The sequence below is a fragment of the Micrasema longulum genome, unplaced genomic scaffold (genome assembly GCF_059751315.1).
Source record: "Micrasema longulum isolate JH-2025_06_02 unplaced genomic scaffold, ASM5975131v1 h1tg000943l, whole genome shotgun sequence".
NCBI lineage: Eukaryota > Metazoa > Arthropoda > Insecta > Trichoptera > Brachycentridae > Micrasema > Micrasema longulum.
The window spans coordinates 257,182-272,386 of NW_028278134.1; the positions used below are offsets into that span (position 1 = coordinate 257,182).

At 36.4% G+C, this 15,205-nt stretch overlaps 2 protein-coding genes across 2 annotated transcripts in view; one reads left to right on the forward strand and one right to left on the reverse strand.

The window, feature by feature from the left end:
* Positions 1-8,760, reverse strand: part of IKKepsilon (I-kappaB kinase epsilon) — an 11,107-nt gene extending 2,347 nt beyond the window's left edge. Inside the window, exons 1-8 of the mRNA XM_088232070.1 lie at positions 7,786-8,760; positions 7,503-7,638; positions 7,207-7,367; positions 6,058-6,282; positions 4,999-5,237; positions 3,309-3,491; positions 2,309-2,456; positions 997-1,246 (exon numbers count right to left, since the gene is read on the reverse strand). Coding sequence (XP_088088196.1) covers positions 998-1,246; positions 2,309-2,456; positions 3,309-3,491; positions 4,999-5,237; positions 6,058-6,282; positions 7,207-7,367; positions 7,503-7,638; positions 7,786-8,760 — 2,316 coding nt within the window. The 3' untranslated portion in view covers position 997. The remainder of the gene's footprint in view (positions 1-996; positions 1,247-2,308; positions 2,457-3,308; positions 3,492-4,998; positions 5,238-6,057; positions 6,283-7,206; positions 7,368-7,502; positions 7,639-7,785) is intronic.
* Positions 8,761-9,013: 253 nt separating this feature from the next.
* Spg7 (SPG7 matrix AAA peptidase subunit, paraplegin) lies at positions 9,014-12,002 on the forward strand. The gene has a single exon (XM_088232069.1). It carries the CDS (start codon positions 9,229-9,231, stop codon positions 11,629-11,631), a length of 2,403 nt encoding a protein of 800 aa, XP_088088195.1. The 5' UTR covers positions 9,014-9,228; the 3' UTR covers positions 11,632-12,002.
* The last annotated feature ends 3,203 nt before the right edge of the window (positions 12,003-15,205 follow it).

Sequence of the window (15,205 nt, forward strand, 5' to 3'; positions counted from 1 at the left end):
CATTACACAGAAAATGTTTTTAGCTTTAAAGCTGGCTTCTTCCTTTGAGAGCGAATTTCTGTCGTTCTTCTAATATTTGAGATAAGTTCAAATATATTTCACCATAATTTAACAAATTTGATTGAATAAATAAGATGCATATGTTACATAAAATTTGTTGATTTACTTATAAGTTTGAGACCCAGTATATTCAAATGAATGTTAAATAATTTCTAAAATATTAAAGATAAAAAAATTTAACATACCAAATATTTTCAAATAATTCCTTTAGTGGAGTAGAATACATTTTGGAAGAAGCTTGACCGCGCCGCGGCGTTACTGTTAAAATGGATGATCTCGCTATTGTCTCATTTTTTCCCCCTAGTTTCAATTATTTTAAGGAGAAGCAGTTTTTATGTGTTACGCGAATTGGATTATCAAAAAGTAGAAATTCATTTTATAGAATATCCCTTTATTTAATTAAAAATTAAATGAACAGTTGAGAATTCAAATATTTTGATAGTATTATGCATGCCACTAATTATTTTGGAGCCTTATTTGTCAATATTAAGATATCCATAAGGAAAATATATAACAAATTAGACGTATCAATGATTCAAGAGTACAATTACATTAGTTATGCTCATTGACATATAATATAATGCAATCCGAAACATCGGTAAATAGTACGAACAACACATGGCATAATAACCCAGAAAAACTTATTGTGCATCTGAATGGCCGTGAAAATCGAAGAAGTTTGAACAGTTACAAGACTTCAATGTCGCAAAGTTAGAAACTAAAAATATCTCAATTTGTTATTGCACAAGTAATTTCTAAATTTAAAAATTAATTATCTACTTCCTAGTTTAGAAACAATTCTGATTCCAGTGCATCACCTGGCTCTAGCTTATAGTCAAGCGGTAAAACTCAAAAAATATATTCTACTTCAAATATCACCATTTCTCATTACGCAGTATGTAATTGGTTGTTCATGATATAAGATTTTATTTATACCTTAACTACTCGCTTTTTCACATTTGCAAATCTTCTTGAACTTATAAAGGCACTTGATTAGTTCCGTGTTCTGAGATATTACGGAAGCTAGTTCATCTTGCATGGAGAACATGCTCTTGAGCCCAATATTGACTGCCTGATTCTCTTCCATCAGCTTGTTCGTCTGAGATTCCACGGTCTTCTCATTTCTGGATGTATGGCTTTTCTCAGTCTCACTATTGACCAAGGTATCTTTTCTCAAATTTGTTACCTGATAAATTGACAAAAGAAATTTATTTAGGTTGTAAATTTACAATATTACATAAATTTACTTAGTATAATACTATATTAACCCATTCGTCAACCCATACCAGAGAAGACCGGGCAATCCATCTACGCTGATGACACAACGGTGGCTGCTCACGAGGACTCTTTTCAGCTGGTGGAGGAAAGATTTGCCCTAACTCTCAACATACTCGGGGAATGCTATGAAAAAAATATGTCAAGGCCAAATCCGAATAAAACTCAACTCGACAAGAGAACTGGAGGTCACGTGGAAGGGAGAGAGAACCGAGCATTGCCAAACCCCTAAATATCTGGGTGTCACTGGGTAGGACGCTTTCCTATGAGCAGCATTGCACCAATACTAAACAGAAAGTCTCCGCCAGCAATAACATATTACAAAAGCTCACTAGTTCATCTCGGAGAGCATCTCTACATGTACTCTGTACCTCTGCCTTAGCATGTGTATCTCCGCAGCAGAGTACGCTTGTCCAGTTTGGCAGATGTCAGCACATGCCAAACAAGTGGAAATTGCTGTAAATGAAAAGGCACAACTGGTGTCCGGCTGCCCACACCAGTGCACAAAATTTATCCTGTAATAAGAATCGCTGTACCCAACATCAAGAGAAATGTAGCAGCGGACTCCGAGAGACAGACAGATCCACGACCCTAGACACCCCCTTTAGGACCATCAAATGGCTTCTCCGAAACTGGGATCGAGAAAGAGCTTCCCAAATTCACAACTGACTTGGAGAACTCTTTCGACTGTTTGTAATATTTCAAATCAACCATGTCGGGAATCGAAGCCGAGACCTCTTGCTTGGTAGGCAAACGCGCTGACCATTGCACCATGAGGCCGACAAAAATTGTGAAATGGGAAAAAAGATTTGTGAAGAAAAAAAAATTAACAAAATTCGAACCGTAGGTTAAGACATATGTGTTAAACGGCTTATAAATGCAATATATTTACGATGTTATTTTTAGAGCACACATTAGAATATGTTTACGTGTGCTCTTCTTCAAAATTTAAAAAAATAAAATAATGACATACCTGTTTAACAGCGTCATCGAGATGTTGCTTCAAACCATTTACACCGTCTTTCATTTTTTCTCCCAGAGCTCGTAATTTCAAATCTGCTGCCATTAAATCCTTGTCTAATATTTGGGATTGTAAATAAACCGTCTGCGCTACTTTATACCTGTAAAAAATCGATTTTTTATTTATTTTATTTTCATTTATTTTATTATACAATCATCAATGTCCATGTCCCGAGTTGTTAGAAAATTCCGTGTTAAGTTGGGACTTTTCTATACTAAAATCAATACATTTATAAATATTATGCCACATTACCTAAATAATTACCGAATCTCCAAAAATAAAATACCTACATTTAATCAAGTAGTTTAAAATTATCATTATACTTAAGCATTTTTCCTCGAATGCACAAAAAGAAATGATATAAACAAGACACATTTATCACCACCCCAATAAGATATGATTGCAAAAATCTTAATCCGAATATAATAATATAATGTTGAAAATAAAAATACTCATATATTTAATATTTTTTATAGAAAAGAAATATTTGCGTTCTTATGATTTACCCAAATATTTCATTTTGAGGGCCATTTTCAACGAGTTGTAAATAACTCACTATTAGAAAATGGTAATCAAGAACCACGGACCTTTGAGCCGTGAGTCCGAGACACTAGCCACGGACCATTCAATATTACACTGTATAACACTTAATATAAAAACTATCAAATTAATTGAAAATCTTTTTTTAGAAAAAAAAAAAAAGATTCTATTGCAGCGTGAGTCACCTCAAAAGAATCGGTATTAAACAACAGTAATCGATAACTATTCTATGTAATTAGTTCATTCGCACATAAACTATTTATGTCGCAGTTGTAGAAAAAAAATATGGTTGTTAATTAAAAACACATTTTTACAGTGTTTTGTTAAACCATATTACAACTGATCAAGCAATTGGCCAACACTTCACATAAGGGGTAATTATGTTAACTAGGTAAGGGTGGGTAATGCGGACCAGTCCTCGAGAGCCTCCGCTGTGGCAGCAGCGTGAGGGGCGCAGTCCTGTTCCAGTAGAGAACGCGCAGCACGACCGGCCTCCGACACCTTTACCCTCTCTAGAGCGTGGAACTGCTCGTCATTATAGGTTAGGGAGCGCGCAGCGCGGTCTCGCACTAAATGTTGCCACGAATCTCGTAATCTGTAATTCAAAATATATTTGCATTATTCATTTTGATCAGTTACACTCGTAACATAATTTACAATTAATCTCTAAGTACCATTGATGGGATGGCCTATAAAGGTGATAAGTGGATACAGAGGTAGCGCTATACGCTTGCCAAGCCTCGACAAGCCATCACAAATTCAAGTGTGTGGATTGAGCGTTTGACTTGACTTGTGCGTGCTTGCAAGTGCTTGCCGTCGATCAAGACAGCTTGCGGCAAACGCTTGGGAGGGATTCACAATCCACATGTATGTAGTCTATCAGTACAGATATCAGACAGACACGCATTTATAGAAAATATTGAAAAAACCATAGTGCATGTGACAGGTATAAATAAAATAGTGTAAATGCAGTCTCAATCCTGGGGATTGTTTTGCAGCAAAGTCCTGCATCCCGCACTCGTCATCCACTGCGCTCTATTCTCTGCGACCCTCTTCTGCTCAACATATGAGGTTCGGTTCAAGTCGTCGCACACATATTTACTTTTTAAATTTCTCATTGGAATTTTCATTATATGACCAATAAATATATTTGGTAGATAAACATGCTGACCACTGTCTCGGGCTCGATTCCCAACATGGTTGATATAAAATATTTATTTAAAAATGCATTTTTACATTACACTAATATTTTATAGTCCCTGGACTGGCGCCTGAAGCGTAAGACTGATCATCTTATCTTCATGTAACAAAATGATCAAGATACGCTGCGATAGGTGTATCAATGCAGTGCCCTATGCACCATTAGGTGTGGAAAGGGAATAATGAATAAAATATATTTTAGAAAACTGATAATTTATAAAATTCAAAATTAGTTAATACGCTCTATGTTGAATACGTTTTCTTATAAAATGATTTCTTTAGCTACAGTATGATAGAGCGTGTCAAATTATTACATTTAAATGTCCGGCAAAACAAACAGACAGGATGTGGCTTACGTTGCTAACTCTATTATGCATAGTTTGTCAACCGTGTAAAATTTTTGACATTAATGAATTAAGTAAACACTTAAAATGTTACGCTGTATAAGACACAGATCTTCAAAGTTGATTAATTTTTTTATTGAAATCTCATCGTTGTTTTTGGTATCTTCCATGGAGTAATGCTTGCTGGGTTTGATTAAATTTCTGTCTTTTATGAACTATTATTTTTACTAAAAAATTCGCCATTAATTCCACACACTTTTTATTTCATTGTGGCACACCACATACTGAAGAACAAATCTTTCGGGGCTGAAATATAGTAAATGCAACCATATTAACTTAAAAAGAGAAGTGAGGATATCGTTTTGCGACAGTGTCCACTTTGACCACGCTTGTACTTGAAGGGTAAAAATCATAATGATGAAGTACGGCACATAACACCCAGGCTTGACTAAAATTACATTTAATTTTGTGATCTCACCCTCATAAGGCTAGTATCTTAGCCATTACATTACGGGAGTAATTGTGCTTCTTGTCTATTGTGGAACAAAAAATGCTTACTTATCCACAAGAGTCTTGGCCCTGTGTGGGAGCCTCTGTTTGTGCGGGCACTTGATGTCTATGGTGGCATGAGCCCACTCGGTTTGCAGCAAGTCCCCCGCTACGTATCGGGAGTGAAGCTGTCCTATGGCTGCAGTCCACCCGGCTGACATCTCCTCGCTCAGAGCCTGAGACTCCTGACACCACTTGCTCGGGGCTGATAGTGACATTACTGTGTCATCCTGCGCACCATTAGATAACTGAAATAGGTAAAAAAAAAAAATGTCCATAGATATTTTAATGATATTGTTAAAAGACATTCCTCAAAACCTCTATCAGTTCCTCAAAGTCTTTTTTTACCCATCATAGTAAAACATACATACTCGGAATGTTTTGCAATACTGTTTCATATGTGTACTGTTGAATTTGGACTTTGCAAGATTTAAAGGAAAGTTTGGATTTATTTTTTCTATTTGTTAATGAATTATTTATTAAGTTTGGTCAATTTCAATAATTTTCATTCTAAAGGAGGGAATCTATATAAAAGTAAGTATACAGGTAATCCTCCTACAGCACGGTTGATAGGTTCCTATAAACGTGTTATGAGAGAAACTCAGAGCTAGTACAAAACCTGTATTATGATAGTTTAAATCAAAAATCAAGCAATTTTTGCCAGATTTATGGGAACCATCAATTTAAGGACAGTAAAAAAAATCATCAGTAGAATATAAACTATTAATTTTATCTCGGGTTCAACTTCCGACATGGTTGACACGAAATATTTATTTAGAAAGGTGTTTTTACACCAATATATATTATAGTCCCGGGACGGGCACCTGAAGATAAAACTGAACATCTTACCTTCGTGTAACAAAAACTTTCAAGATACGTCACTATTGGTGTACCAATTCAGTGCCCTAAGCACCATTAGGTGCAGAAAGATAACGATGAATGAATGTATTGAAACATTACCCATTTTTTCCCCTTTTTGTAATTTTTACTTAAACAATTTACTATAATAACTATTTAATGTTCATTCCCAGATAACAAATATATTTATAGATAAAAAGAATAGTGTACAGCATTGGAAATCTGGTCTGCTGTGAGGGTGGCAGCATCCAGAACTCTAGCCGTGTCGGCCTGCAGAGTGGCGAGTGCGCTGAGGGAGGCGGCGCGGGTGGAGAGGGCGGCCAGGGCACGACGCAGTAGCGACGCCCACCGACCCACGCACTCACTGGACAGGCGAGACCCGGTGGACAGCATTTCCACTCGCCGCTTAATCACGTGGCCCACACTGCAGGCAACCTGTAAACACGTTTAAAAATAAATCAATTAATATTCAAGGTGGGTTTTGAGAGCAGGAATCATGCAGAAACAATGTGTACCACACAAGCGGCAACATATGATAGTACTTTTGACAGATAATAAGAGTGTGGGATTTTTTTAAAGAATGTAATATGGAGAAATAAGGATATGCGTATCGATAGCAAGGTCAGAATATAGAAGACAGGTGTGAGGTCCATCATGGCGTATGCTGTGGAAGCGCGGGCTGACACCGTTTGTTCCAAAGGGCTACTCGGAATTGCTAAAATGAAGGTCTTAAGGTCCATCACTGGAAAAATGCTCCAACACCAAATCTGTTGCACGATAATTAGAAATATGTGTGAAATGGAGGGTATCGTGCGATGCAGCAGATCCAGACGAAGATACTGGAGGGACCATGTGGGCAAGATGAGCAGTGACAGACTTGTGTACGCTGCAGCCAATGAAATTCCGTCTGGAAGACCATCCAAGAGATAGAGGAACAGTTGGACCTCATTATCTCAGGAGAATAACTAGTTTTCTGCAACACGGATCTTAGGATCTCTTAAAGGATAAAGAGAAGAAGGCTTTTTTGCTTATGAAATAAATTTTTCAATATCATCATCATTATCATTCCCCTTTCCACACCCAGTGGTGTATAGGGCACAGCATTTTAAAACCAAATGCATCCTATTTTGATCATCATATTCGAATTGGGCCGTGGTCCCGTGGCCAGTGTTGTAGACTCACGGATCAGAGGTCCAAATTTTAAATGCAGATATATATTTAATTCTAAAAGTATTTTATTATAAATCTTATTTTTGAGTAATTTCCAAAGACGCACACTTTGGTTTTGACTTCATGTTTTCGTTTACATCCATACCCATAAAATAAAATAAAAACTAGATAAAAAATAGTTCAACCAACCTTGGCCTGGCTGGCATCATTCTCCACTGATACTAGGCTGGGAAACACGGGAAACTTTGGAATTTCATTTTCTGATGACAAGACGACAGAACAACATGTGTTGTTATTTTTACTAAACAGCATCAGGGGTTCTTGCTCAGTTGTTAAGGGATAATTTTTACCTGGAAACAATATTTATACATGGATTTACAGACGGATTAACATTACTTAATTAAATTTGCCATAAAAATAACTTTAAGGACAATATTATATTTTACTACAGTAATACAAATTGAAGACGTTTCAATTGAACTTACCCGTCGTAGTTTCATCAATAACAGTTTGCAGTAGCTGATCTTTATACAAAATAATTTGATTATTGGGTAATATCTCAGTCTGCTCACATATTTGGTACTGTAAATTCTTCAAGCAATCTTCATGTTTAAGAAACACCTGTAACAATCAGTAGAAGTTTTTAAAGTAAATAAAGATAATGGATTAAATCAATGATGTATAATTAATCAGTCAAATAAATTATTGGTATAAACCAAACTGTTTTGTTTCATTTGTTGTACATAAATTATATCGAATGATACTCACTTTTATACAGCTGGCTTTATTAACGAAAAATATATTTATCGCAACAGAGTTGAGCCGATCCTGAACTTCCGAGAAGAAACGATCAAAACTCCAGATCTTCTCGGGATCCACCTCGAGTAATCCCGCCAGCAACGGAGTTATGATCTTCTTCAGGCCGGCGGTGAGCTGACAGTGCACAGGTAGTTCTCGGCTCCACTCGATGTGGCCGTTCTCCGAGGTCTGCGTTCCCGATATTACACCAGAATTTTTTCTCGTCGTGATGTAGAACATGGTCTCTTTGTTTTTCCTTCCCCCGAAAGGGCGGAAAGGCAAGTTTCCGGTGGCCACGTGGTACAGCGTCACTCCTATAGACCACAGGTCTACAGTCGCCCCGAAGGTTTTGCCGACGGGCCTCCTCAGCACCGCTCTCTCGTACATGTCGGGGTGCAAGTACTCTTCCGTGCCGTACAGGGACATGAATTGCTGATCTTCCTCCAACTCGCGAGCCGCACCGAAGTCCGTCAGTTTATAAATAGTCGTACCATCGTCGTTAATGAATTTCATGATGTTTCCGGGCTTTAGATCTCGGTGGACAATGTTATTATCTCGTAAATGTTTCATTCCGGCAGATAAATGTTCCACGACCAGAAGGAATTCTGTTTCTTGAAGCCCGTATGTATTTTCAGGGTCATCTAAGATATTGAACAGACTACCTCCCGTGCAAAGCTCCATGACAATCACTTTCCCTCGACTTTCTTGCTCTTCCTCTATAGCTAGAAGTTTTACGATATTTTCGTGCTTAACTTTCTTCAAAACTTCGAATTCTCGGATCTGAACTTCGTGAGGACGCATGTGACTGAGTTGGTTGAACGTTTTTACCGCGACGGGTTCGCCGTTATTTTTGTTAACACCTTGAAACACAGCTCCAGTAGCTCCCTTGCCCAACACACTGGTCGTACACCAAACGTAATTAGGGGATCCTCTCAGGAAAGACATATTGAATAATTATAGAGGACTTTATTTATTTTTTTGTTATTTTTAAAATTGTTAAATTGTAATTTAAACTTTCTTGTTTGGTTTCTTTCGAGGATCTGTCACGTTGACAGATGAAAAATAAAGCCACAGGCCACAGATACGCAAAAGAGCAGAAATTACCAAACGTCAAAATCTCTATATAAATATGGCCAAAAGATGTTCCATTATCTAGGCTAGGGAAATATTCAAAGACTTTCCCAAATCTGTTATAGGTACAGAAGTAAAAAATCACAAATGACAGTTCTGTTTTGACATTTCGGATGTAAATAATTTACTTTCACATTTTACTGTATTTATTTCATATAAGTATATGTACATCGATTGCTTTACTTAAATTAGATAAACAAAACATTGTACAATTGTAGCGATGAGTTGTATCTGAAATTTTATAAAATTGCATAATACATAACCAAAAAACATCATCTGAAAATGTTCTCATTAAAGAACATGAAGTATTCATTTTTAAAGATGGATAAAAGAACTCTGTATTCAACAATTGCAAAAAATATGCGTCGACTGGATGATATAAAAAATCTCAAGCCAGTTATTGTGCAAAACGTACGTAATCAAAACCCTCCATTACAAACGATGAACCTAACTAGGAAAATGACCAGCAGTTTTCACAACGAATTTAAGGCTGTTTGCGCCTTACTCCATAGATCTTTCAATATGAATTTGGGCAGTAAATCTATGTCCAGTCATAAGTTTCACACATCTGCAGCCTTACATCATAAGCTACCACCATTTGGACCCCCGAGTGATCCCAAGAAAAAGCCAAATAAATCTCAAGATCCCAAGAAAGATGACGATGACGCTAACAAGGTACCTTCAATATTAACAAAAGCTGTATTCTGGATGCTAACAGCTTACTTATTCATAACTTTACTCTCCATGCTATTTCCCGGAAACAATCAACCGGAAACACTGCGTTATGTGTCTTGGAATGAGTTTCTCTACCAAATGTTAGCCAAAGGGGAAGTGGAGGAGATAATCGTCAGACCAGATCTGGATATGGTTACTATCATTCTCCAGGAAGGAGCCATCATCAAGGGGAAGAAGACAGACCAACGAGTGTATCACATGAATATTGTGGACCTGCACAGCTTCGAAGACAAGCTCAGAGAAGCAGAGACCAGTTTGGGGATTAAGGAAGGTGTTCCCATCATTTACGAACGAGGAGGCGAAGCTGCTGGGCGGATACTCGTAACTCTGTTGCTGCTCGGATTACTCTTATCTTTCGTGTCTCGCAGTAAGGGTATGAAGACACCAATCAGTTTTGACTCTTTTACCCAAATGGGCAGGGCTAAGTTCACACTTGTGGATCCTCTATCCGGGCCCGGGAAGGGAGTCAAGTTTGAAGATGTTGCCGGTCTGAAGGAGGCTAAGGTAGAAGTTATGGAGTTTGTGGACTATTTAAAACGTCCCGACTACTATAAAAGTTTAGGAGCTAAAGTTCCCAAGGGCGCATTGCTACTCGGACCTCCTGGTTGCGGGAAGACAATGCTGGCCAAAGCTGTAGCTACCGAGGCTAATGTTCCCTTTCTGTCCATGAATGGATCAGAGTTCATAGAGATGATCGGAGGTCTCGGTGCCGCCAGAGTCAGGGATCTGTTCAAGGAAGCGGGCAAACGCTCTCCGTGCATTATATATATAGACGAGATAGACGCCATCGGAAAGAAGAGGTCGGGGCTATCTCCCGGGGGACAGGCAGGGGGCACTAGCGGAGAGGGGGAGCAGACCCTCAACCAGTTACTTGTGGAAATGGACGGGATGGCTTCGCGCGAAGGAATTATTATGCTCGCTTCTACCAACAGAGCTGATGTGCTCGACAAAGCTCTTCTTAGACCCGGTAGGTTTGACAGGCATATTCTGATCGATGTACCTACCTTGGAAGAACGCCAAGAGATTTTTGAGGGACATTTAAAAAGCATAGTTTTGGAGCACCCGCCATCTTACTATTCAAGAAGATTATCTTACTTGACTCCGGGATTTAGCGGAGCAGACATAGCCAATGTATGTAACGAGTCAGCTTTGCACGCTGCTAGATTAAAGCAGTCTACTGTGACCGGAGCTGATTTGGAATATGCGGTGGAAAGGTTGGTGGGCGGGACTGAAAAAAGAAATCACGCGATGTCACAAACTGAAAGAAAAATTGTAGCGTACCACGAATCTGGGCATGCACTTGTCGGATGGCTTTTAGAACATACTGACGCTTTGCTTAAGGTTACGATTGTTCCCCGTACTAGTCTCGCATTGGGCTTTGCTCAGTATACACCTACAGATCAGAAGCTTTTCTCCAAAGAAGAACTGTTTGATCGTATGTGTATGGCACTCGGAGGCCGAGTAGCTGAATCCGTAACATTCAATAGTATTACTTCCGGAGCCCAAAATGATTTAGAGAAAGTTACAAACATGGCTTATGCGCAAGTGAGACAGTTTGGAATGTCTGAAAATGTAGGCTTAGTATCATTTCCCGCAGAAACAAAAGAATCCGGTAAATCTCCATACAGTAAGACTCTAAAAAATCTTATAGATTTGGAGACTCGAAATATAGTAGCTCAAGCATATTTTAGAACAGAAAAACTTATAAAAGAGAATAAGGATAAACTAGAAATTATGGCGCAACAATTGCTCGCTAAAGAAACATTGAACTATGCGGATGTAGAAAAACTCATTGGACCTCCTCCACATGGCAAAAAGCGACTCATTGAACCAGTTCAGTTTGAAATATCTCTAAAGGAAGCATCGATACCAGGAGAAAGGGTAGAGAAAGAAAGTAAACCAAAATCAGAGGAAAGCAAATATGACGGAGATGATGAATATAAAAAATGAATTGTTTCATTTCTAAAACCAATGATGGGTCTACTTTACTTCAGTGTTATTTAAAAACTTTTATTATTTTCTTTATTTTTATGTTCGTTTATCCTATTCATAAATAAGATATTTAAAAAAAACGCATTTTGTTTTTTGTCTCCCTAGTCCCTAGATTAACATCTAGCAGATGGCACAAGTTTATTCTACGGGACAAGCCTTTGGTATAATCATTAATCATAGGATATTTATTTATTTATTATTATAACTAACAGCCGTAGCCAATTTGTACAAAATCAAAGTTAAATACAAAGTTATAAAATGAAAGAAAACATAGTTAATTGTTATGGTTAAACTCAATAAAAGTAATGTATAGTAAAAAAATAATAAAAGATTTATAGTAAAACAGTGTAGTATAGAAGAAAAGTAGTAAATAAGAGATACATTTTAGGTTTGTAAATCTTACATAGGCACACATTATTATGCACACAAAATCAGTAAATATAAAAATAAATAGACCTTTATATGATATGAGTATATTATACAAACAGACTAAATCTCTGGTTCATTGGTTATTGTTGCAAAGTCAGTAGTACGCACTTCCTTTGTACAACTGAAATCATCATGAACCTACCAAGGTAGCAAGTATGACGGCTTGTATATATAATGTTTCAGGGGTCTCAAACTAATTATTTTATTACATATATATATTATATACAAATAAAAAGAAAACACAAATCAAAACACATATTAAAAATAAATTAAAAATATTGCATATATAATTAGTATTATTATTAATATTTAAAGAATTAACTTTGTGGTCAAACTTTTTACTAAATGTTATTAAAATTCATTATACCGACTTTTCTATGTCTACCGGTTTCGAGACGTACCCGTCTCTTCATCAGGACATCAATTAAACCAACACCTATCCCCTACTTATCTATCCCCTCTACTTTTTTCATTTATTTCTCAAACAACAGAATACTTTCATAATTTCATCAGTGCATGTTTGTCATAATCAGTGCATGTGCTTATTAAAATGCATGTCGTGTTGGTTATATATTTTTGTGTAACAACTATGGTGAAGATGTATCGTGGGTTTTGCATGTTGGTTTGCATGTTAGTTTAATTGGTGTCCTGACGACGAGACGGGTATGTCTCGAAACCGGTAGACATAGAAAAGTCGATAAGTGGTTAAATACAAATATTTAATAACATTTAGTAATAAGTATTAGACTTCTCATTTGTTTTCAGCATATCATCAGTCGGCGTGCATTATCGCCAATCTACAATTTTGGCTAAAATGATTTTTTCATATGGTCGTGTTCTTTATCTTTTATTGGATGTTGTTCGAGCCTTCTGAAGAAGAGCGGTATCGCAAATCTACTCGCTGAGAAAGTCATCCTTCATAACTGTCAAACTGTTAGTGTGGTACTAATTTGGCGCGTGACTGTTGCAGCATGTTATTAAGTACCCATTTTTGTCTTCAGAACCAAAACGATTGTAAAACGTAAATGAGATATTTATATTGTATTTGTTTTCATACTAGACAACATCTTGATTCTATGATCATTTGCAATAACTAAAACTAATGTTGCCTTGCCATATATTTTATGGTAATCTGCCCCTGAGTACTCTGGTACGTGAAAGAAAATCTATTTATTTTAAACACTGTTCAACTTTTATTTTCATTTTTAAAAAATACAGCAATAAAATAAGAATTTCTATTTTATGCAAGTCTTCTTTTCTAAAGTTGTTAAATTAATTTAATAAATTGTGTAGGTATATTCACAAACTTATGCTCTATGTGGAGAATACACTTGTCATGAAAAACCACCAAAGTAAAAAAAATTAATAATCGATTTAAGACACATCCTAATTGTAATTGATAATAAAAATGTAAATAAAGTGTTCGATTTGATTTTAAAAATTGTTTTTGTCTCCTGGGAAAAAATATTTTGGTAGATGGACAATAATGAATGCCAACCGACGATCGATAAATCAAGTAATTAATGAGGAAATTCATTGGTTCAAAATTTTTTTTGACCTTTTATATATTACCAGCGCTATGATTTTTTAAAGTTTTGTATTTCTGAAACTACTCCGCGTGTGACGTCTAAAGTTCTCTTCCGCTTCATTTCGGTTAGTTCTGCGCCGTTTAAAGTAGTTTGTTTTTATTATAATATTTTTTTCGCACATTTTCAGGAAAATTTGTAATACTATTTAATTCCAGTAGGGCTGAAGTTCTTTATTGTGCAATCAGAAGTCTGGGATACTATGGCGGAATCTGATTAGTAGGTAAATGTGAAAATAATGAGTACTTGAGTTTATTATTTGTATTTATTAATAATATAAATGATATTTTACAAAGTATTTGAGATTTTTTAAACATAATATACTACTTAACTAGTTATTCATTTAGTCAATAATATTATGATAAATTAAAAAGGTACTCGAGTGTATTAACAATTCTGAAGCTTTGAAGACACATTACAGCCGAGTTGCCTCGGCCAGCTGTGTTCATCGGGTCCAGCGAGCTGGATTTAGAAGACTCAATCAAAATAAATGAGTTGTAGGAGATATGGATATTAAAAATTAAGAGTACATGGCAAGGATATGGACTCATTAAACAAAGAGGAATTTTACAGGAGAGCAGAAACAAGAATAAAAACCTTATTTGTGGGACACTGGGTTCATGTATTTAATAAAATAGGCATTCAATTAATGTAATACACATTTTTAGATACAATCATAGAAAAACACAGAAGTTTTCTTTATTTCAATTTGTTGCAACAGAGGGAAAATCATTTTTGAGAAGGGAATATGGAAGTCTAGGCATTTACAGGGCTTATGACCTATCTTTGGCTCAACAATGTTTTGAGTTTGTCAAAATTTTTGTAGTCGAGGACTGGATTCAACCCCCTAGGTAGCTATTAAAATTAACATAATGTATTGTATTAGAACAGCTCCCTAGGGGGATGAATCCAGTCAAAAATTTGGACAAACTTAAAACATTGTTGATAAATCCACCTGGTCCAAGAATGATCATATAGATGTTAAAATATACACAGAATGGTGAATGTTACACAGTGTGTAAAGTGGCCACTAAAACCGGCCAATGACACGTCATAAGCCCCGTGGACGCCTAGACTTCCATATTCCCTTCTCTAAAATGTTTTTCATCTCTGTTGTATTATGTTACTATCATTGGCTGGTTTAAGTGGCCATTTTACACACCGTAACATTCACCATTCTGCCTATGTTTAAACATCCGCAATTCCCTAACTCTTCCATTGGCTGACTTTTGTGAAGTAAAAGAGGAAAACACTCTTTTACTTCACAATAAACTTTTAAAAAGCAATTACGGGGGCCTTTTAAATTACTCAGTACTGGTATTTATTTGACAGAATGTAAATAATATTATTTATTTATTTATACTTTTACATTGTTTGTATTCTTTTTTTATACAGAATAATGTTCCCTCACCGGGGTGTAGTAATAGTAATAGTTTCAACAATGTAGGATAAAAGACTATGGTTGGTTGATATAATCCAGCTAAGATAATATAGGAAAGACAAGAGATTTGCTAAAC